This window comes from Peromyscus maniculatus, chromosome 3, assembly GCF_049852395.1.
Source record: "Peromyscus maniculatus bairdii isolate BWxNUB_F1_BW_parent chromosome 3, HU_Pman_BW_mat_3.1, whole genome shotgun sequence".
Classification (NCBI taxonomy): Eukaryota; Metazoa; Chordata; class Mammalia; order Rodentia; family Cricetidae; genus Peromyscus; species Peromyscus maniculatus.
Genome location: NC_134854.1, coordinates 108,611,761 through 108,629,743, shown reverse-complemented (window position 1 = coordinate 108,629,743; position 17,983 = coordinate 108,611,761). Strand labels below are relative to the sequence as shown.

The 17,983-nt window shown below is 49.7% G+C and overlaps 1 protein-coding gene across 3 annotated transcripts in view; it reads right to left on the bottom strand.

Moving 5' to 3' along the window:
• Antxr1 (ANTXR cell adhesion molecule 1) overlaps nt 1–17,983 on the bottom strand; it is a 203,823-nt gene that overhangs the window by 62,292 nt on the left and 123,548 nt on the right. For all 3 annotated transcript variants that reach the window (XM_076567149.1, XM_076567150.1, XM_076567148.1), the window contains 2 exons: nt 17,560–17,655; nt 4,011–4,052 (listed from right to left, as the gene is read on the bottom strand). In XM_076567149.1, coding sequence (XP_076423264.1) covers nt 4,011–4,052; nt 17,560–17,655 — 138 coding nt within the window. The remainder of the gene's footprint in view (nt 1–4,010; nt 4,053–17,559; nt 17,656–17,983) is intronic.

The window sequence follows — 17,983 nt, the reverse complement described above, 5'->3', positions numbered from 1 at the left end:
TATACCCAGATGAGCCTCCAGACAGAGAGCACCGCTAACATACTCTCCCTGAAACTGCCAACTCTTTGGGACAGAGTCAGTGAAGATCGAGTCTCATTGTGGTGCCAGTGGGAGAAGACCTCATCCCCAGTTCCCCTCTTAGGTGTTACCCTGAGCTTCCTTCCTTTTGCTGAGGTCTGAGAAGCTCGGGTGACCTTTCTTTATGCTGGCTTAGTGATTTCACTTCCAGTGACAGGGAACCCCAGAAAGGCATACCTTTTGCCCTTTGCATTTTGTGCTTCCTATTAAAGAGGATTCTACATGAAAGAGGATCACTATACAGAGTCATTAGACTGCCTTCCTCCTAAGTTTAGTTGTTTTACACAGTGATGCTCCTCGTGCTGGATGCTTTTATGTCAACTTGACACAAGCTGGAGTCATCAGAGAGGAGGGAGCCTCAGGTGAGACAATGTCTCCATAAGATTGGGCTGTGGGCAGGCCTGTAGGGTATTTTCTTAATTAGTGATTAATGGGGGAGGGAGGGCCCAGTCCATTGCGGGTGATGCCACCCCTGGGTTGGTGGTCCTGGGCCCTATAAGAAAGCAGGCTGAGCAAGCCATGGGGCACAAGTCAGTGAGCAGCACCCTGTATTAGCTCCTGCCTGTTGTGAGATGGTCTGTATGTTAAATTGCTCTGATTGGTCAATAAATAAAACACTGATTGGCCAGTGGCCAGGCAGGAAGTATAGGCAGGACTAACAGAGAGGAGAATTGAGGGAACAGGAAGGCAGGGAGAGACACTGCTAGCTGCCACCATGACCAGCAGCATGTGAAGATACCGGTAAGCCACGAGCCACGTGGCAAGGTATAGATTTATGGAAATGGATTAATTTAAGCTATAAGAACAGTTAGCAAGAAGCCTGCCACGGCCATACAGTTTGTGAGCAATATAAGTCTCTGTGTTTACTTGGTTGGGTCTGAGCGGCTGTGGGACTGGCGGGTGACAGAGATTTGTCCTGACTGTGGGCAAGGCAGGAAAACTCTAGCTACACCTGCCCCCAGGTTCCTGCCCTCACTGCATTAGATGATGAACTGTTAAATAGAACTTTGAGTGAAATCAACCCTTTCTATCTGAAGCTGCTTTTGGTCGTGGTGTTCATCACAGCAGCAGGAACCTTGACTAGGACAGCCTTAGGATGTGATGGTTAGAGACCTGATGAAGGTCCATTAGTATTTAGCTTGTCCATATGTACAGCAGGCAAGGGGTTGCCTCCCCCCTTCTCCTCTCTTGCTTCCCCCATCACCCTCTCTCTCTCTCCTCTCTCCTTCCTTCTCCCCCGACCAGGCTCACCTCAAGCTCCTGGTCCTCTTGCTTCAGCCCCCCAGTGCTGGGATCGCTAGCACGGACCATTACTCCCAGCTTGTGTTAAGATTAACTAGAGAGTTCCCCACCTCTGAGTATCTAATGGTCTTGAGCTTTGATGCAGAGGGAGGATTTAATGGAATACCCAGAGGCCACCAAGAAGGAGACAGGAGGCATCCAGTTGAGGGCATCCAAGGAGGACGCTCAGGGCACTCTTTGAAGACAGAGAACACAAGCTGTGCTTGAGGCCTCGGTGGGATCTTCACAGGGGCCTGGACTGGAGAAGCAGTCTAGACTCCAGCTGTGATTTTTCAGAGCATTGGATAAAATACTTAGCATGGTCTAAGTGACGTTATTTCTTTCTGTGGGATTTCTCTCTTTCTTTTCTTCCTATTAGAGCGCATTAGGAAGGGGACTAGGGCCCCAGGGAGCCCCAGGGCCAATACATATGCTGAAGTAATCTTCATGGCAGAAGGAAGTTGCCTTAAGCCTCCCACAAGCCTTCAGGTCCTAAGTGTCTATGGTCATCATTATATTTCAGGAACTTTGTTTGCCTTTTTCAGTCAAAGTACGGTCTCCACAAAAAAATATGAATGAGGCTGAAAAACTCAGTTTCTTCCTTTCCCTTGCTTTTATCTATTCTTTCTTGTTTGGGCTCCTGCCTTGCATCCAACCCACATCTGTGCACCCTAGTGTCTGTGGACCTCGTACTAGGTGCTACATGTAGAGTACATCAGACCCCGCAGTACCCCCGTACCTAACATCTCCAGCATTTCACCTTCTAAAGGCCAATCCAGAGCAAGCACCAGAAAGAGCCACTCGGAACAACACTGAAGGAGGGAACATTCTCACCCCAGAGTGGACACAGTGGTCCACCAGGGAGCTTCACTCTCTTTGTTCTGGATTCCCAGACACAGATGTACCCAACACAGGCAAAGCCAGGCAGAACTGTGGGACTAGCTGTGGTTCCTGCTCTTGGAGGGTTAAGAACAGACTTGACATGGAGAGAGGAGGTTCTCCTCTCCCTCCTCTCTGCACAGTGATGCAATTTCCTCCCTTGATTTCTGGGCAGAGAGTTAACATTCCTGCAAGATGTGCTTTAATTGATGGCAGCTATTAACTCTCTTGGCGTTCCCGCAGCATTCAGCACACGAAAGACACATGGAATTTTAAACGTAGTCATCTTTCTTTCTGTGCAGGGAGGCTGAGCTGGGACAGAGGCTGAGCTGGGACAGGGAGGCTGAGCTGGGACAGGGAGGCTGAGCTGAGACAGAGGCTGAGCTGGGACAGGGAGGCTGAGCTGGGACAGGGAGGCTGAGCTGGGATAGGGAGGCTGAGCTGGGACAGGGAGGCTGAGCTGGGACAGAGGCTGAGCTGGGACAGGGAGGCTGAGCTGGGACAGGGAGGCTGAGCTGGGACAGAGGCTGAGCTGGGACAGGGAGGCTGAGCTGGGACAGAGGCTGAGCTGGGACAGGGAGGCTGAGCTGGGACAGAGGCTGAGCTGGGACAGGGACAGCTGAGAGGTGGTGTCTGAGGTGTATAACCAAACCAAACCAAACCAAACCAAACCAAACCAAACCAAACCAAACCAAACCAAACCAAACCAAACCAAACCAAACCAAACCAAACCAAACCAAACCAAACCCTATAGGGACCCAGTTAAGAACTTGAAACCTCATCTTGGTACCTCTTGGTCCCAGGAAGGTTTCAGACCTAGGGCTCCTATACTGGTAGTGTCACTCCTAAGGACCAGGGCTGCCCCAGGCTGGGAAAGCCGCTTGCCGTGAACTCCGCCCACCAGCAGCTGTTGACACCCCTGCCGGTTTATTAGAGCCCCCCCTGCACCACAGCGGCTTCCTGGCCCAGTGCATGGGAGAGTCTGGGAGTTTGTCCGAAGACCGTGAGGATTTGAGAGCGAGGCCAGGATATTAGTGTATCCTGCTCCAGCCTGGATTCATGACCACCTGGCAGGTTTGATGTAATACTGTTTTAAATTAAAGGAAAACAGGATACTTGGCTTCAGTCTTCGCGGCACTGATGATTTGCAGAGCGTGGAAAATTTGCCATAACCTGTACACGTGAAGTGTATATCTGCAGCGAGACCAGAATCCTAGTACGTTTCAGAGGAAAAATTAGACTCTTAAAACTCCAAATTATTCATTATACTGATGAAAACATCTATACGGAGTGTGTGAGACATGTCTGTGATCCCAGCATGGGGGAGGCTGAGGCAGGCACAACATGAGTTCAAGGCCAACCTGTGCTACAAGAGACCCTGTCTCAAAATAAAAAGGGGGTGGGGGGGGGCTAGGGCTGTAGCTCAGATGGAGAGCTTGGTAGCATGTGGTGTGACAGACATCCTGGATCCAAGCACAGAAAAAAGCCAACAACCAAAACACACCCCCTCGACAGAAAAATCTTCCAAAATCCTTGAAAACAAAAACAACAGGCAAATGTACGCACTTTTAAATGTGTCTTTGTGGAAAGAAACCAGCTGGCTTCTGGCTGCCTGTGGTGCTCAGTTCTTGTTCACCCTGGGTAGGAAAGGCCCAAGGGCTCCCCTTCACATGCAGCGGGCCCAGCCCTGCTCAGCCAGGGGTGGTGTACCTGGCCAATGCCGCCTCACCCTGCCACCTTCCCACCCCCTGGACCCTGCTGTGCCCACTTACCTCACTCTCCTCAACAGGGGGTGGAGGAACCTCCTTGATGATCTGTAAATGAAAAGGAGAACAGGTCAGTCTATGGAGATCCCTAGCATCCTGCTCCCTAAGATGTCTGCCACAATCACCATAGGAACAGTCCCAAGCATGGGGACTTCAGTCTGTGCCATGACCTGGCTGGACAGAGTAGCCCAATGTGCAGGAACTGGGGTGAGGCTCCATCCTCATGTTGTAGTCCTGGGTAAAAAAAATGTGTCCCACAGCTGTTTGGTCTCAGCGGGGCAGCCAGGCTCATCGCATCTGTTCACGTGATCGCTCATGACTGAAGCCACCCCTCCTTCCAACTAACTAGCTACACATTAACAAGGGATGGTGATACAGGCGAGTTAACGGTGCCGATACCAGCGAGGTTCAGACCAGGCCTGTGTGGCTGGAGGTCCTCTATCACTGACCTCAGTGGGGCGTCAGGCTGAGCAGCCCCTGAAAGAAGGCAGCAGAGGAGCAGGGCCCAGGGATCTCTCCCAGCTACAGACAATTCAGAAGCAAACCTATTTCAGTAACTATTTATAAGACTATTCCTCCACTGCCCTGTCCACTGTGTGGAGACAGACAAACAGACACAGTTCCAGTAAGCTGCTGGAAGTCCCTTCCCCAACATGGTGGCCCGATAACTACTCATAAAAGAGCAGTCTGGCAAATTAACTGGACTTGAGGTACTTTCCATGGCACTTTGGCTGTGAACTACTGTGATCCCTTACATTCCTTAGGAAACTGCTACCCTCACCCAAGCTTGCTGTTAGAATTTTGGGACCCCACATGGAACACTTCCTTTAGGTGACTTCTGGCAAATACAAAGCTTGTCCTGGAACCCTTGCTGTCTCAGCACCAGGGCTGCAGGTGGGTGTTCAGGCATCTTTTAATCTCCCCTTGGAGCACTGAGCATCCCTCATCCTCTCCTAAGTGCATGCCCCCTCTAATTTAATAATAGTACCAAACTATTATTATTATTATTATTTAATATAGTACCAAACTAGGGCTCTGGTCCCGCCTCTGTCTCCACCCTACCATAATCTGTAGACAGGCTACCAGCAGCGGCCAGGGCACCGAGGAGACTCTGAGCATCCAAGGACAGTATTCACTAACTGAAGAGGCCGGGATGAAGGCCCCCTGGGGCTTAGAACTGCTACCTCATCTGCTTTTACTTCCTGTTGCTGTGGGAAGCTGTACTTTTGCTCACCCGCTCAACTCCCTTCTGCGATTCCCTCAGAGGAACCTCTGGGAAGACTGTTACTGCCTGATGCTGGCTTGCCGTCATCCCAGAGACAGCGGATTATTTTAAAACAGGAAATGGCTGGAAGCCGGAGGAGGGGATAAGGCGGCGGGGCAACGACCTGCACGGGAGAATTCGGGGCATGGCGGGATGTTTGCAAAATTGGCAGATGCAGGGGATAAGGGACAACATCCTCAGCCCTGAAGAGGCTCAAGGCTGCTGCTCCTTGACTGCATGGAAGCTTAGCACAGTCGGCAGATGGAAATCCCAGACCTGCCTTGTCACGACTGCGAGGATTTGAGAAGCCCCTGGGTCTCCTGGAGCCTCATCAATTAAGTAGAGCAAAAACATAAACCTTGTAGGAGTTGAGTCATCCTGAGCAATTGTGTGTGCAGTGCACAGATCAGAGCGTCCTCCCCCGTCTGCTTTTTCCTTTATTGCATCTTTAATAACCCCCTGCATAAGCCAGGTGATGTATGGCTGGCTCCACAACACACGTGAGATAGGAGCCTGGTATCTGGACAGTGGCCATGGGATTCGGGGATGTCTGCGGTCTCATACAAGTCAGCACACGACAAGGCTGAGGAGATGGCTCTGCTCGTAAGCTACTTGCTGTGTAAGCAAGCAAGAATGGATGAGTTCAATCTCAACTACCAACGTAAAAGCCAGATGTGGAGTTTCGTGGCTGTAGTCCCAGTACTAGGGAGGCAGAGAGAGGACAATCCTCGGAGCTTGCTGGCCAGTCAACCCTGACTAATCCATGAGTTTCAGGTTTGTCTCAAAAATAAAGTGGGAAGCCATTGAGGAAGACACTCAAGATGTAACTTTGGTTTACACACACACACACACACACACACACACACACACACACACACACACCACTCAACACATGACAATGGCTGGGACACACAGCACAGGTAGCCTACCACTCAGAATGACTCTGATTTAGTTCACTCCACACTTATTGAATATCTACTCCACAGCCTACAGCGGGCCGGGTCTGAACGGAGCCCCAAAGACAATGCCATCATACACGATTTACCAATATTAGTTACAAGGAGCTAGGCTGTAATCTAGACTCCACATGAATGCACGATCGATACATTTGGCACCTCAGTTTCTGAAAACCAAGGCACCATGTTCAGTTAAACAGAAAGTGGTCCTCTAACCTGGCCTCCCCTGTTGAGTGGCGGGCGGGACAATGAAGGTCCTCTAGTGACTTTGAGCTGGTGAGCCCAGCCTGGCCTGGGACATGACAGCCAGAGACCATTGTCCCCATGCTAAGAGCAGCTCGGGGGCCACCCTGAGCCCTGCTCTGAGCACAGGGAAATGCCCATTCTTTTTACTCCCTACAGTGGGAGCCTCTATTCCCCCGAGAAGCTGTTATTCATAGCCTTCAGGAAAACACAACCCTTACTGCGCAATGAAAAGTTATTCAACTTTAGAGAAAAATGAAGTAATAAAATCTGGAGAAAAGTAGATGGATCTTGAAAGAATTATATTATACGAGGTGATCCAGACTCAGAAAGACAAGTAGCACATGTTCCGTCTCAGGGTGGCTCATAGCTTTTCATGTTTTTATACCCATATTAACATATATATGTAAGTGAGGGTGATTGTGGGTATTGGTTATGAAACTAAAACGGGTCTGTTAGAGGGGACAGAGGTTGAGGAAGGGGCAACAGGGCTCATGTGACATAAAATCAGAAGGAGGTCACTGAGGGTGCAGGGCACAGGGCGGGATGGAGATGGGAGAGAGGCAGGGAGGAGAATCCATGGAAACCAACTCTGTACTGCTGGGGAATCAAACCCAGGCACAGCATGCGTAGGAAGGTGCTCTACCAGTGACTCACACTCAAGCCAAGTTCTTGTGAGCACCCAAGTGGTTGCGAGGGATACAGTGAAGGTAGGCCGGACGAGACATGGTGCATGACAAGTTTGGGCTGGTTTGAGACCTGCAGTTCAGCCATTGTGGCCCATAGTTGCGTTCAGCGGCTAGGTCTCCGGAAAGCCCTCTTCCCACGGTCAAGTGAGGCGGTGTGCTGCTGGTTTTACTCTGTGCTTCCTCTTAAGCGCTCGTGGGAAGTTTTATCGCTTGCAGCTCTGCTTGGTCTTGCTGACCCAGCTGCTGGGATCCTGTGCTTTGGAATCGACACATGTGCTCGGCGGGCCACGAGTGAATGCTGGAGCCACCTTTCCTGACCCGAGAGTGTCCCCACTCACAGGACAGTGCATTTAAAGTGGAAGTCAGGTCTCCACACACATGAAGGGCAGGAGGTCCCAGGACTGGCTGTCGTCCACTACAACGTCCCACATGTTTTTAAAGCTGTATTTTATTTTTATATTTTATGTGTATAAATGTTTTGCCTACATGCATATTAAGTTAACGGAAATGCCTGGTATCCTTGGAGGCCAGAAGAGGATGTCTGGTTCCCTGGAACTGGGCTTCACAGAAGGTTGTAAGCCTTTGTGAGTTCTAGGAATCCCTATCCTCTGCAAGAACAGACAGTGCTCTTAACCTCTGAGCCATCTCCCCAGACTCCTGACTTTACATCCCCCTCCTCGACTGTCTTCTCTCCGTGACAGGAGTTGGCAGTCGGCTAAATCCCACAAGCTCCTGGGGGCCAGAAGCTTATCTCATGGTACAGGACATGGCACTAAGAGAAATACTTTTCTGGCTGCTTTCTCCACAGTCTGTGTTTACATCCCCACGTTGTTTGTGTATGAGCTGCCCTCTTAGCGCTCTGCCTGCCTCCTCTGCATCACACACCTGGCCTCTCACTGCTGAGGAATTGCTTTGCCAACACATGGGCCTCTCTACACAGGTCCAGGGCAACAGCTGAAGCTCGTGAGTTTGTTAAAATTATGAACCTGCCCTCTAATTTTAATGAGCTCGGCAGTTGCCAGTATTTTCCAGTATTAGAGTCATGTAGAGGGCTTCTTGCTACCCAGAACTCCGGGTGCACTGTGTCCTCAGCAGACTGGGGCCAGACACTTGCCTTTCTAGCAGGTTCCCAAATAATACTGACCCTGGAGGTCTGTGGACCACGTCCTGAGAACCACGCATTAGATGATTTCTAACCAGTCTGTCTGTATCAATCCGCTCTGGGCAGAGGTATGTTTTGTCTTAGGTCAGACACTCCCGCAGCTGGGCTGTGGATTTCTATGGCTGAACGGAAACATTAGTTCTAAGTCCTGTGTGGCACGGGTTTGTAATTCCAGTGCTTGGAGGACAAGGGAAGGGGATTTCAGGTTTGAGGTCAGCGTGCGTTACACTGTGACATCCAATCTCAAAACCAACTGTAATTGTTCCCTTTCTGATGCTGTAATAAAACACTGACCAAAAGCAACTTAGAGGACAGGGTGGATTTGGCTTGTACTGTCAAGTCCCAGTCCATCACCGTGGGAAGTTAGGGCCGAAACTCAATCGGGAACTTGGAGCAGAAACCGTGGACAAGCTTGGCTGGCTGGCTGTGCTCCCAGGGTTAGTGAGCATTCTTAAACAATACAGGATCACCTGTCCAAGGACTGGTGACATCCACAGTGGGCTGGGCCCTCCCACATCAACTAACCATCAAGACCAACCCACAGGCCGTCTGATGGGGCACTCCCTCAGTCCAGGCTGTCCTCTCAGACGGCCCTAGGCTGTGTCAAGTTGACAACCAAAGCTAACTAGGAGCAGGAACTAACAAATACATAAACCCAAACCCAGCAGCCTTGAAACACTTGTTTTTAACGATGACAGTGTCCTTGCCCGGCTCTCTGGTCCCTTAAGTGCCTCTACTGGCCAGGGGTGAGGACACAAGACCCTTGGCTCTGTTCCAAGGCATGCCTTTGCCTCCTCTCTTGGGCTCATCTGCATACTGAACCGTCTTAGCCTGAGACAAGCCAGCTACGTGACTTCCTGGGACTCAAGCACTGATCTTATCGTTTGTGGTCCACACTGTTGGCAGTGAACTCTGAGCTGCATTCACAACTCTTTTTGACACAGTGGACTCTGATCTTAGGAGACACAAGCACACATGGGCAGCTTTTGTCTCTGACCCGCAGCTTGGAGCATGTTGCTCAATTGCTATTTCTGGAAATCGTGAGAGTGTGCTCCCCTAAAGAAGGTTCAGGAAGCTTTTCCTCTTGCTCTCAACATTCCTGCTCTCAAGTAAACACTTGACACTTAATGCTGCAAGACTGACTTCTGGTCTCTCAATCCTCCGGCGTAATTTTCTGTGTGTGTGTGTGTGATAAAGATATTTAAAGTCTTTCCTTATACCAGAGCAGCTGGGACACTGATGTGTGGTGGGAAATCTCATAGCATCTGTGGTGGACTGAGGGCTATCTCATCCTTTTCTAGACACCACTAAGACCCATTCTGTTTCTATACTCCAGCTTCCAAGTCCATTCACTGTCCTGTGGGTTGGTATTTTGATTCTCAGCTTTGGGTCCCAAAATGATTTTCTGGACAGTGATCTGACAAACTGAACATTGCATATACAATCTGTGTTGTGACAACACAGGTCCATCACATGTGTGTTTGTTCATGTATGGTAGGCATAACAGTTCTTTAAAAATAAAAACATATCTCAAAACCGAGAAATTGTACTAGCTTGAAAGAGATAATTTCCAGAAGCCAAAGAGAAAGGAACAATTATTTTCATTGTGTGTGTAATACTGGTGGCAGAATTCATGGGATGTTCGCTATCAGATGCAGAGAAATGTGTTGCAATTCTCTTTAGTGTCACTGAGGGGATGTGATTGACTGGCCGGTGATGAGCTGGGCAGGCAACACAAAATCCACACAGGAACACACTCCTCATCTGCTTCCTGCTTCCATCTACACGTGTGCAGCCAAGCAGGGACAGCGGTTCTGAGAGTGCGCTCTTTCCTTTATGGGGAATCGCATACAACAACGTGGGATGGGGGCGCGTCCTGACAGTATGAACCAGACAGGGACTGAATGAAGAAGAAAACCTTCACCACGTGGGAAGGGAGCTTAGACAGAGGCGAAAGAAGTGGGATGCTGGGAGAGCCACAGGAGCAAAGAAGCCCCATGGGCTTCATGGGGGACCTTGCCAGGGAGAGGACAGTGGGGCTCCAGGGAGAGGACAGTGGGGCTCTGGAGCTCTTTTTGCTCTCTGTGGGCCACGGGCACGTGAGGGCACAATGCTGAGAGCAGCGTGGCTCCTGGGCCTCATGGGAACCACAAAGATTTTTTCCCCCTGAGACAGAGTTTCTCTGTGTAACAGTTCTGGCTGTCCTGGAACTCACTCTGCAGACCAGTCTGGCCTTGAACTCATAGAGATCTACCTGCCTCTGCCTCCTGAGTGCTGGGATTAAAGATATGCACTACCACACCTGGTGATTTATTTTTTTAATGGAGAGTGCAGCCAGGCAATATAACAGCAGATTTTCCATCTCAGATAGCACTGAGCCAATACCGAACAGTGAGCCGCAGCCATTAGGTCCTTCTTCCTGCCCAGTCTCTGTCTAAGGAGCCCTGCTGTGTCACCTTCACGCTCACAGCCACATGTGTGCCCACTCTTTGTTCACCAGATCAAAGATATTTTCCGTAGTATTGTTATTAGTGATTATCTAGGGCCAGCAAGATGGCTCAGTGGATGAAGGTGTTTGGTGCCAAGCCTGGTGGACTTGAATTTGGTCTCCAGGACCCATACGGTGGAAAGAGAACGGACTCTTGCAAGTTGTTAGTTAATTTACACGCACACACACTAAAAATGTAATAAAAAATTAAAAAGTTCAAGATATTGAAAAGAATGAAAATTTTATTGAGTGTAGCTTTGTTTCAGTGCGTTGTTTCCCTAAGACTGTGTGTTTAATTTTTAAGATTTATGTGTATGTATGTGTGCCTGCTTGTCTGTATGTACATTACATGTGTGCAGTACCTGAAGAGACCAGAAGAGGGTGACAGCTCTCTTTAATTGGCACTAGAAATGCACCCCTAAGGACTTTAACATTACAGAGGGGAGGGGTACTTGCTTGCCTTTTACATTCTAGGCTTCTATTTTTATCCCTAAGCCTTCAGATAAGTATTCCCACAAAAGTCAGGAACCATATAAAGATGGGGAAGTGAAAGACCTAGACAGACAGATCAACGATCCTTCCCACAATACAGACTGGCTGAGTTTAATACAAACCTCGCATCTGTGGAGTGATTACTGCTGGCCCAGCACATCCTCAGTCTACAACTTTCACATCACACAAGCTGAGCAAAGGCTAGTGCTGAGGCGTTTGGAAGGAAGTACAATAAATTTTCAAAGAGATGAGATCTTCATAGGAAATGAGACCTTCTGTGTTTCTTTCTCCATTTGGAACTCCAACCGGAAGCACTTTTGTGCCTCTTACCTGCCTGAGGCCGGGATTGTTTAAGAGGCCAATTTATCAGTATCTAAAGTGACAGCCACGGTAGGAATGCTAACGTGAGTGGATAAGGCCTAAGTGACTGACGTGGTGACTGAACAGAGTGTTTGGGCACAGTGGCCACAGCATGATGTCAGGGTCACTGCAGAACTCTGGGAAGTGGCACCGTAAAATGACCCCGTGAACTCAGAAGCCCTGGCTTGGAGGAGGAGCGTCTTTGGCCTCTGCCTGGGCTATGGGCCAGCTGTTTCCAGCTGCCAGCAGGGTCAGTGGAGTCTGAGCAAGGCCACGGAGGTCAGTGGGTTGCTGCTGCTGCAGTATTTTTAAGCTGGGAGACCCTGAGGCAGCCTCCGAGAGGGAGGGCAGAGGCCACCCTCACAGTCCTGGATTCTGCATTTTGAGCTGCTTCGGCCTTCTCTGGGACTGTATTTCTTCACTATTTCTGGTAGAATACCAGTGTCCTTGGTGTGAGCATGCCAAGGTATTGTAGATTGTGGACAGAAGGGCCAAAGGAGCGTCCCAGGGCCGGCACGTGTGGGGATTCACCACACCCATCACTCTAATAAGGCCCTGAGGGACCTGCCATGAAGACATTCTCCAGCCTAGTTGGATGGCATCTTTCAAGCTATTGCCTCAACTCCTCCTGCTTTGAGGTGTGTGTTTTCACCCGGAGGGGCATTGCTGTGTAGTGGATGCAGTTTGGAAGAGCTGTCCCTGATCACCTAATCCTCAGGTAGTTTCAGTAATGCAGCCTGATCTGAGAGCCACAAACCAGGGACTCTCCAGAGGGACTCAGGAGGCAGAATGTGAGGAGGTCAGCAGGAAACAGCACATTCCCCGTTCCTGGATATTTACATGGGGACCTGAGGTTAAAGGCTTTTCCCAGTCCTTTGACTGATGGGGAAGATGAGGCTTTGGCAGTGTGTCAGGATGGGGGAGACGAGGCTTTGGCAGTGTGTCAGGACGGGGGAGACGAGGCTTTGGCAGTGTGTCATCTCCAGTGACGGCCAGCCTCTGTCCACTTACCTGTGGCACAGGAGAAGGGTGTGTGGGTGGATTTCACGGTGAGCAATGGGGCTGGCTCAGGTGAAGGGAAGCTGGCAGAGGGTGGAGATGCAGAGGGGAGGGCAGGGGTGCAGAGGGGAGGGCAGGGGTGCAGAGGGGAGGGCAGGGGTGCAGAGGGGAGGGCAGGGGTGCAGAGGGGAGGGCAGGGGTGCAGAGGGGAGGGCAGGGGTGCAGAGGGGAGGGCAGGGGTGCAGAAGGCAGGGCAGGGATGCAGAGGAGAGAGCAGGGATACAGAGATGCAGAGGAGAATCGGGATGCAGAGGGAGAGCAGGCCCCTGCATAGTGAAAACCACTTTCCTAAGTGGCAGAGTGAGAAGACCCAGATGGGAGGTGTAGGCTAGAGAATGATCAGGGGACACACCTGCCCGGGCCCCCAGTGCTGCATGAGTCGCTGTCTGTTGCACTAGGTTGTAATCACACAGATCACTAGCAAGGTCCTTGGTGATGCTGGGAGTGGGTGTCTGGCCCTACATTTCAGTATTGTGAGAGGGATGGAGAGCAGTATCTGAAGACTTTATTCTTGTTTCAATTCAATGTATATCAAGTTCTAATTGGTCACTAGAGATGTCCAACCGGCTATTTGTTAAACTGTCCCTGAATTCAAAAAAATGAATTAAATGTGACCTTTTACAAAATTGCTCACAGGGTCCCTTGGGAACCAAAGAGAACAGATTTTTCACAGAGCACATGATGAATGAACATGCCCAACCCTGTTCTAAAAAACCACATACAGTCTTTATTCTTACCTGGACCCAAAAGTAACGATTTGCTCTGACCTCAAGGGCATGCTGGTGTAATTAGTGGGACAGCATAACAGCTGCAATTGTACGAGGGATTGTTTGTCTCTTTAAACGTGGTAAGTACCGCAAGACGTAAGATTCTCGGTTTCCCTATTTTTATGAGCGCAGTTCAGTGATTTATATACTTGTACCATTGTGCAACTCATTTCAGAATTTCTTTTTTAAAAACTGTGTGTGTGTGTGTGTGTGTGTGTGTGTGTGTGTGTGTGTGTGTGTGTGTATAGAGGTCAGAGGATAACTTGTGGGGTCAGTTCCTTCCTTTTACCACATGAGTCTTGGGGGTGGAACCCAGGTAGTCAGGCTTGGTAGTAAGTACCTTTTCTAAACGAGCCATCTCACCAGCCTGAGTTTATCTTGCAGAATACAGCAAGATCTCTCTACTTAGATTCCTGATACACCACTGACCCACCACTGTCTATTGAGTGGATTTAGAATCACCTAGGAGACACACTTCTGGGTGTGTTTCCAAAGGAGTTTAACTTAGGAGGGAAGATCTATGTGGATGTGGGCAACACCATCCCATGGGCTGGGACTGAGTAGAGTGGGTAAAGGGAGAAGTTGAGTTGAGGGCTAGTGTTCATCTCTCTCTGCTTCCTGACAGGGAACGCCATATGACGTCTCTCACGTCAGGCAGCCAAGGGCCATGGTTGACTGAGTCCTCACACTATGAGCCAAGATAAACCTGATAAACCTTTCCTCCTGTAAGCTGCTTCCTGTCGGGTATTTTGTTACAGTATCAGGAAAGTTACTATGAAAGGAACTCCCCATAAAATAAAAATTATGTCTAGGGCTTAAAGAAATGGATGCATCTTTTGTTATGACATTTGGTATATATAAATTGCCTATTACATATAGGTAAGTTATGATAATACAAACACTCAAGAAGTCACCATCTAATACAGTTCCTTTGGACTTTGAGTGGGCTCCTTCCCCCAAGATGAGTCAGCTTTTTATAGTGCGGTTTTGAAAATAGACTAATTATGTCCTGGGCACCGCTCTCCAGTTTGGAGTTGCTCTCTGTGGCTGCTTTTCTCTTCGCCCTGGTTGGATTCAGTGGGAGAGATGTGCTGAGTAAGCCCTGGCGGGACAGACACTGCAGCCCTGACATGAGAGAAGAATGGAGATGTCGCTGCAGGAACTGAACTGCAGCAGGAAATGGGTGCTTGCAACGGAGCGAACGTCACTGACCTATGTTTCCAAGACAGAGGAGCTGATGACAGCAGAGAAAGAAAATCTAAAAACCAAAATGAAAAATCTCAGCAAGAGGCGACAGGATGGTCATAGTGGTCATGGTAGGGAGGAACACCGGGGCTGGACAATGGCTCAGTCTGTAAAGCACCTGCCTTGAGGGCACAAGGACTTGAGTTCAATCCCCAGAGCCTGTGTTTAAAAAACAAATGAGGTGTTTACTTATGATTCCAGTGCTGGGGAGGCAGGGACAGGAGGAACTCACTGGCCAGTCAGCCTAGCCTAATTGCTGCATTCTGGGCCAATGAGAGACCCTGTCTCAAAGGAGAGAGATGATGTTACTGATGATGATGACACCCGAGGTTGACTTTGGTCTCCACATGCACGAGTACACATATGCACAAGTACCTGCACACTCATGTGCATGCGGACTCATACAAACACGGCAGGTAGACAATCCATCCAGATATTCTCAGGATAGGGTGTGCCTGGAGATGGCCCTCATCCACTTAGATGCTCCAGGAATTTTGAGGTTTAGCTGAGTAATGTGTTACGTTCTGGAGACCCACAGGCTCAGCTTTCAGCAGCTGCAGCTTAACAGGCAAAGGCAAATAAAAAGAAAATCATAACGGCGGCGGCGGCGTTATTAGTTCCCTGAGGAAGCTGTGCTACCTCCATACCCGGGAGGTAAGGGTGGGAGTTGAGGCTGGAGGAGAGCTGGCTTAGGAAAGGCCACCTTGGGGAAGGGACGGAATAGCTGTGAGAATCTGGGGTGGCCAGGTTATGGTGATGATCTGGGTGCTTTTTGGAGACAGGCTGTATTACTTACTTTTCTTATTATTGTGACCAAATACTTGACAAGTGGTGACATGTATGCGTGTGTGTGTGTGTGTGTGTGTGTGTGTGTGTGTGTGTGTGTGTGTGTATTTTGGCTCACAGAAGGAATACAGTCCATTATAGTGAGGAAGACTTGGCAGCAGGAATGTGGGGCTGCTGGTCACATTGGGTTGGCAGTCAGCAATCAGGAAGCAGAAAGTGGAAAGGAGGATGGGCCAGATGAGCAAACTTCAAAGCGCATTCCCAGTACCCACGTCCTCCAGCAGGGCTCCACCTCCTAAAGATTCCATGACTTTTCAAAACCAGGGCCACCAGCTGGAAACCAAATGTTCAGACACATGAGCCGACAGGGGACATGAGGGGCCCGGGCAGGCTTCAGTTTGGGCAGTTGGAGGTCATGGGCACAGTCCCTGGGGACAAGCAGGTCCAAAGATAATGTGTTGGATGAGTTTAGTTTGGACATTCTGAGCGAGAGGCCTGCAAGTGTGATGCCCAGTGGTTCCCTGGAATGGGGCCTGGCCTGGTCTTTCGCAGCTACACCAGGAATGGGTGATCACATGAAGTAGTCAGTCACTGAATTTAGTGACATTGTAGTGATATCATAGTGGATAAGATGTGGAGAGGAGGGTTGGAGGTAACCTGGAGAAAATGACACAGGATACAGGCGAGAGTGAGCAGAGACAGTGGAGGAGTGAACAGAAACCCGGGAACACAGCACTGACTCAGCAAGGTACACGCGGGAGCTGTGGGCAGGGGCTGGGACCGCAAATTCACCGGACACTGGCCAGCAGGGATGGAGGTCAGGTATGGATGAGCACATTATTTGTGTTTTCAGAAAGAGAATTTAAGGGTCTGATGTTGGTCCCACCTTGTATCCCTCCCTTGGGTATGCAGTGATTAAAAGGTTAAGATTGGCCTGTCGGGGTGGAGACCTTGCAGGCTGTTGGGCACTGTGACTCTGACTCCTAGAGAGAGGGCTGCCGTGGGGAGAGAGAGGCCTCGTGCCCACACTGTGTAAGTCCTCCGTGGCTCTAGCTGTTTCCTTAACATGGACACGCAGCAGCTCAGGAACTGGGTCAAGTGACATTTCCCACACTTGGGAGGAGGGCCAGGGAGAATGATGGAGGGAGGCTTGGGGACCATGGCTCACAAAGACAGCTTCTGTTAGTTAGAGGACTCTGGGGTGCAGACTCTCAGGGTGGAGGAACTTTCCAGAGCGCTCTGAATGGGTTTCTGTGGGGAGGCCCTCTTTCCTGCACACCACACTCCCATTCCGGAAACATATGACCTCATCCAGCCCCAGTCAGGATCCCTGAAGTGAGTGGTCGACACAGAGTTTGGAGGGCTCTTGAATGTTCAGGTCAATGTTCAGCAACAAGGGGCGAGGCAGCCAACAGCATCGCAAACAGGAGATGCTGTCTGTCTCCAGGATCTTTCCTCACACAGGAATCCTCAGACTTACAAAGCGAGACCGCATGAAGACACGCTGGCTGCCTTCCCAGGCAACAGGGACTTAAACCAGATAAATTCATTTAAAATTATTTTGAAGATTGCAAAACAATCCTGCCTTGGGTGATGCTGCTTCCTGTCATGAAAAAGTTTATTTTGGGAAACATTTCCCACCGATATAAGCCTAGCATCATACGATGTATCAATAGATCCCAACTCTAGCGAAGTGCTTTTGGATAAGGACGACATCCAGCACTGTCTGTGTGATTTTCAAATACCAAATACACGTGCTTTAATCTCTGCCTTCTACATGGTTGTACCCAAAGGCTTTGCCATTGGTGGTCTTACCCTAGCCCATGCTGACTTCTCATGCTCTTAGGTCCAAGTGACCATGCCTGTTTTATGCTGATTTTATATAATTTGTAAATAATAATAATAATAATAATAATAATAATAATAATAATAATACAAGATTGATCTACTGTTACAGTTCCCGGTCCCCACCTCGCCCCCACACTGATGTACCTGGGGTCTTCATGTGACCCTTGCCTGTGTGGCCTGAGGCTGGCCCACTTACCACTGTGCAGCAGAGGGGCCAGAACCACCAGAGCAGGGCCAGGGCCAGCAGCAGGAACAGGATCAGCAGGGCGATTGCCAGGATGGAGCCGTCTGACTGTGGGTGAAGAGAGGGCGGTCAGTGACAGGTGGAACGCTTGAGGGTATCCCCCCAACAATGGTAGATTTGAGGCCTAGATGAGATCACAGTGCAATACACATTGGAGTCAGACTCTGCCCATCATTCAAGGTCAAGGCCCCATAACATAGTCTCTTTGGCTGCTTTTCAAGAGAAATGGATTTAATGTTTCAGGGATCTTTATTTCGGGATCATTCTGAATGATCCATCTTCCGGGTGTAAAGGTGGCTAAAGACTGCCCCTTGTCTCTGAGCCCTGGCTCCGCCTTGGGGGAGAGATTTCAGCCCCCAAGGCCTGGGGTTCAGGT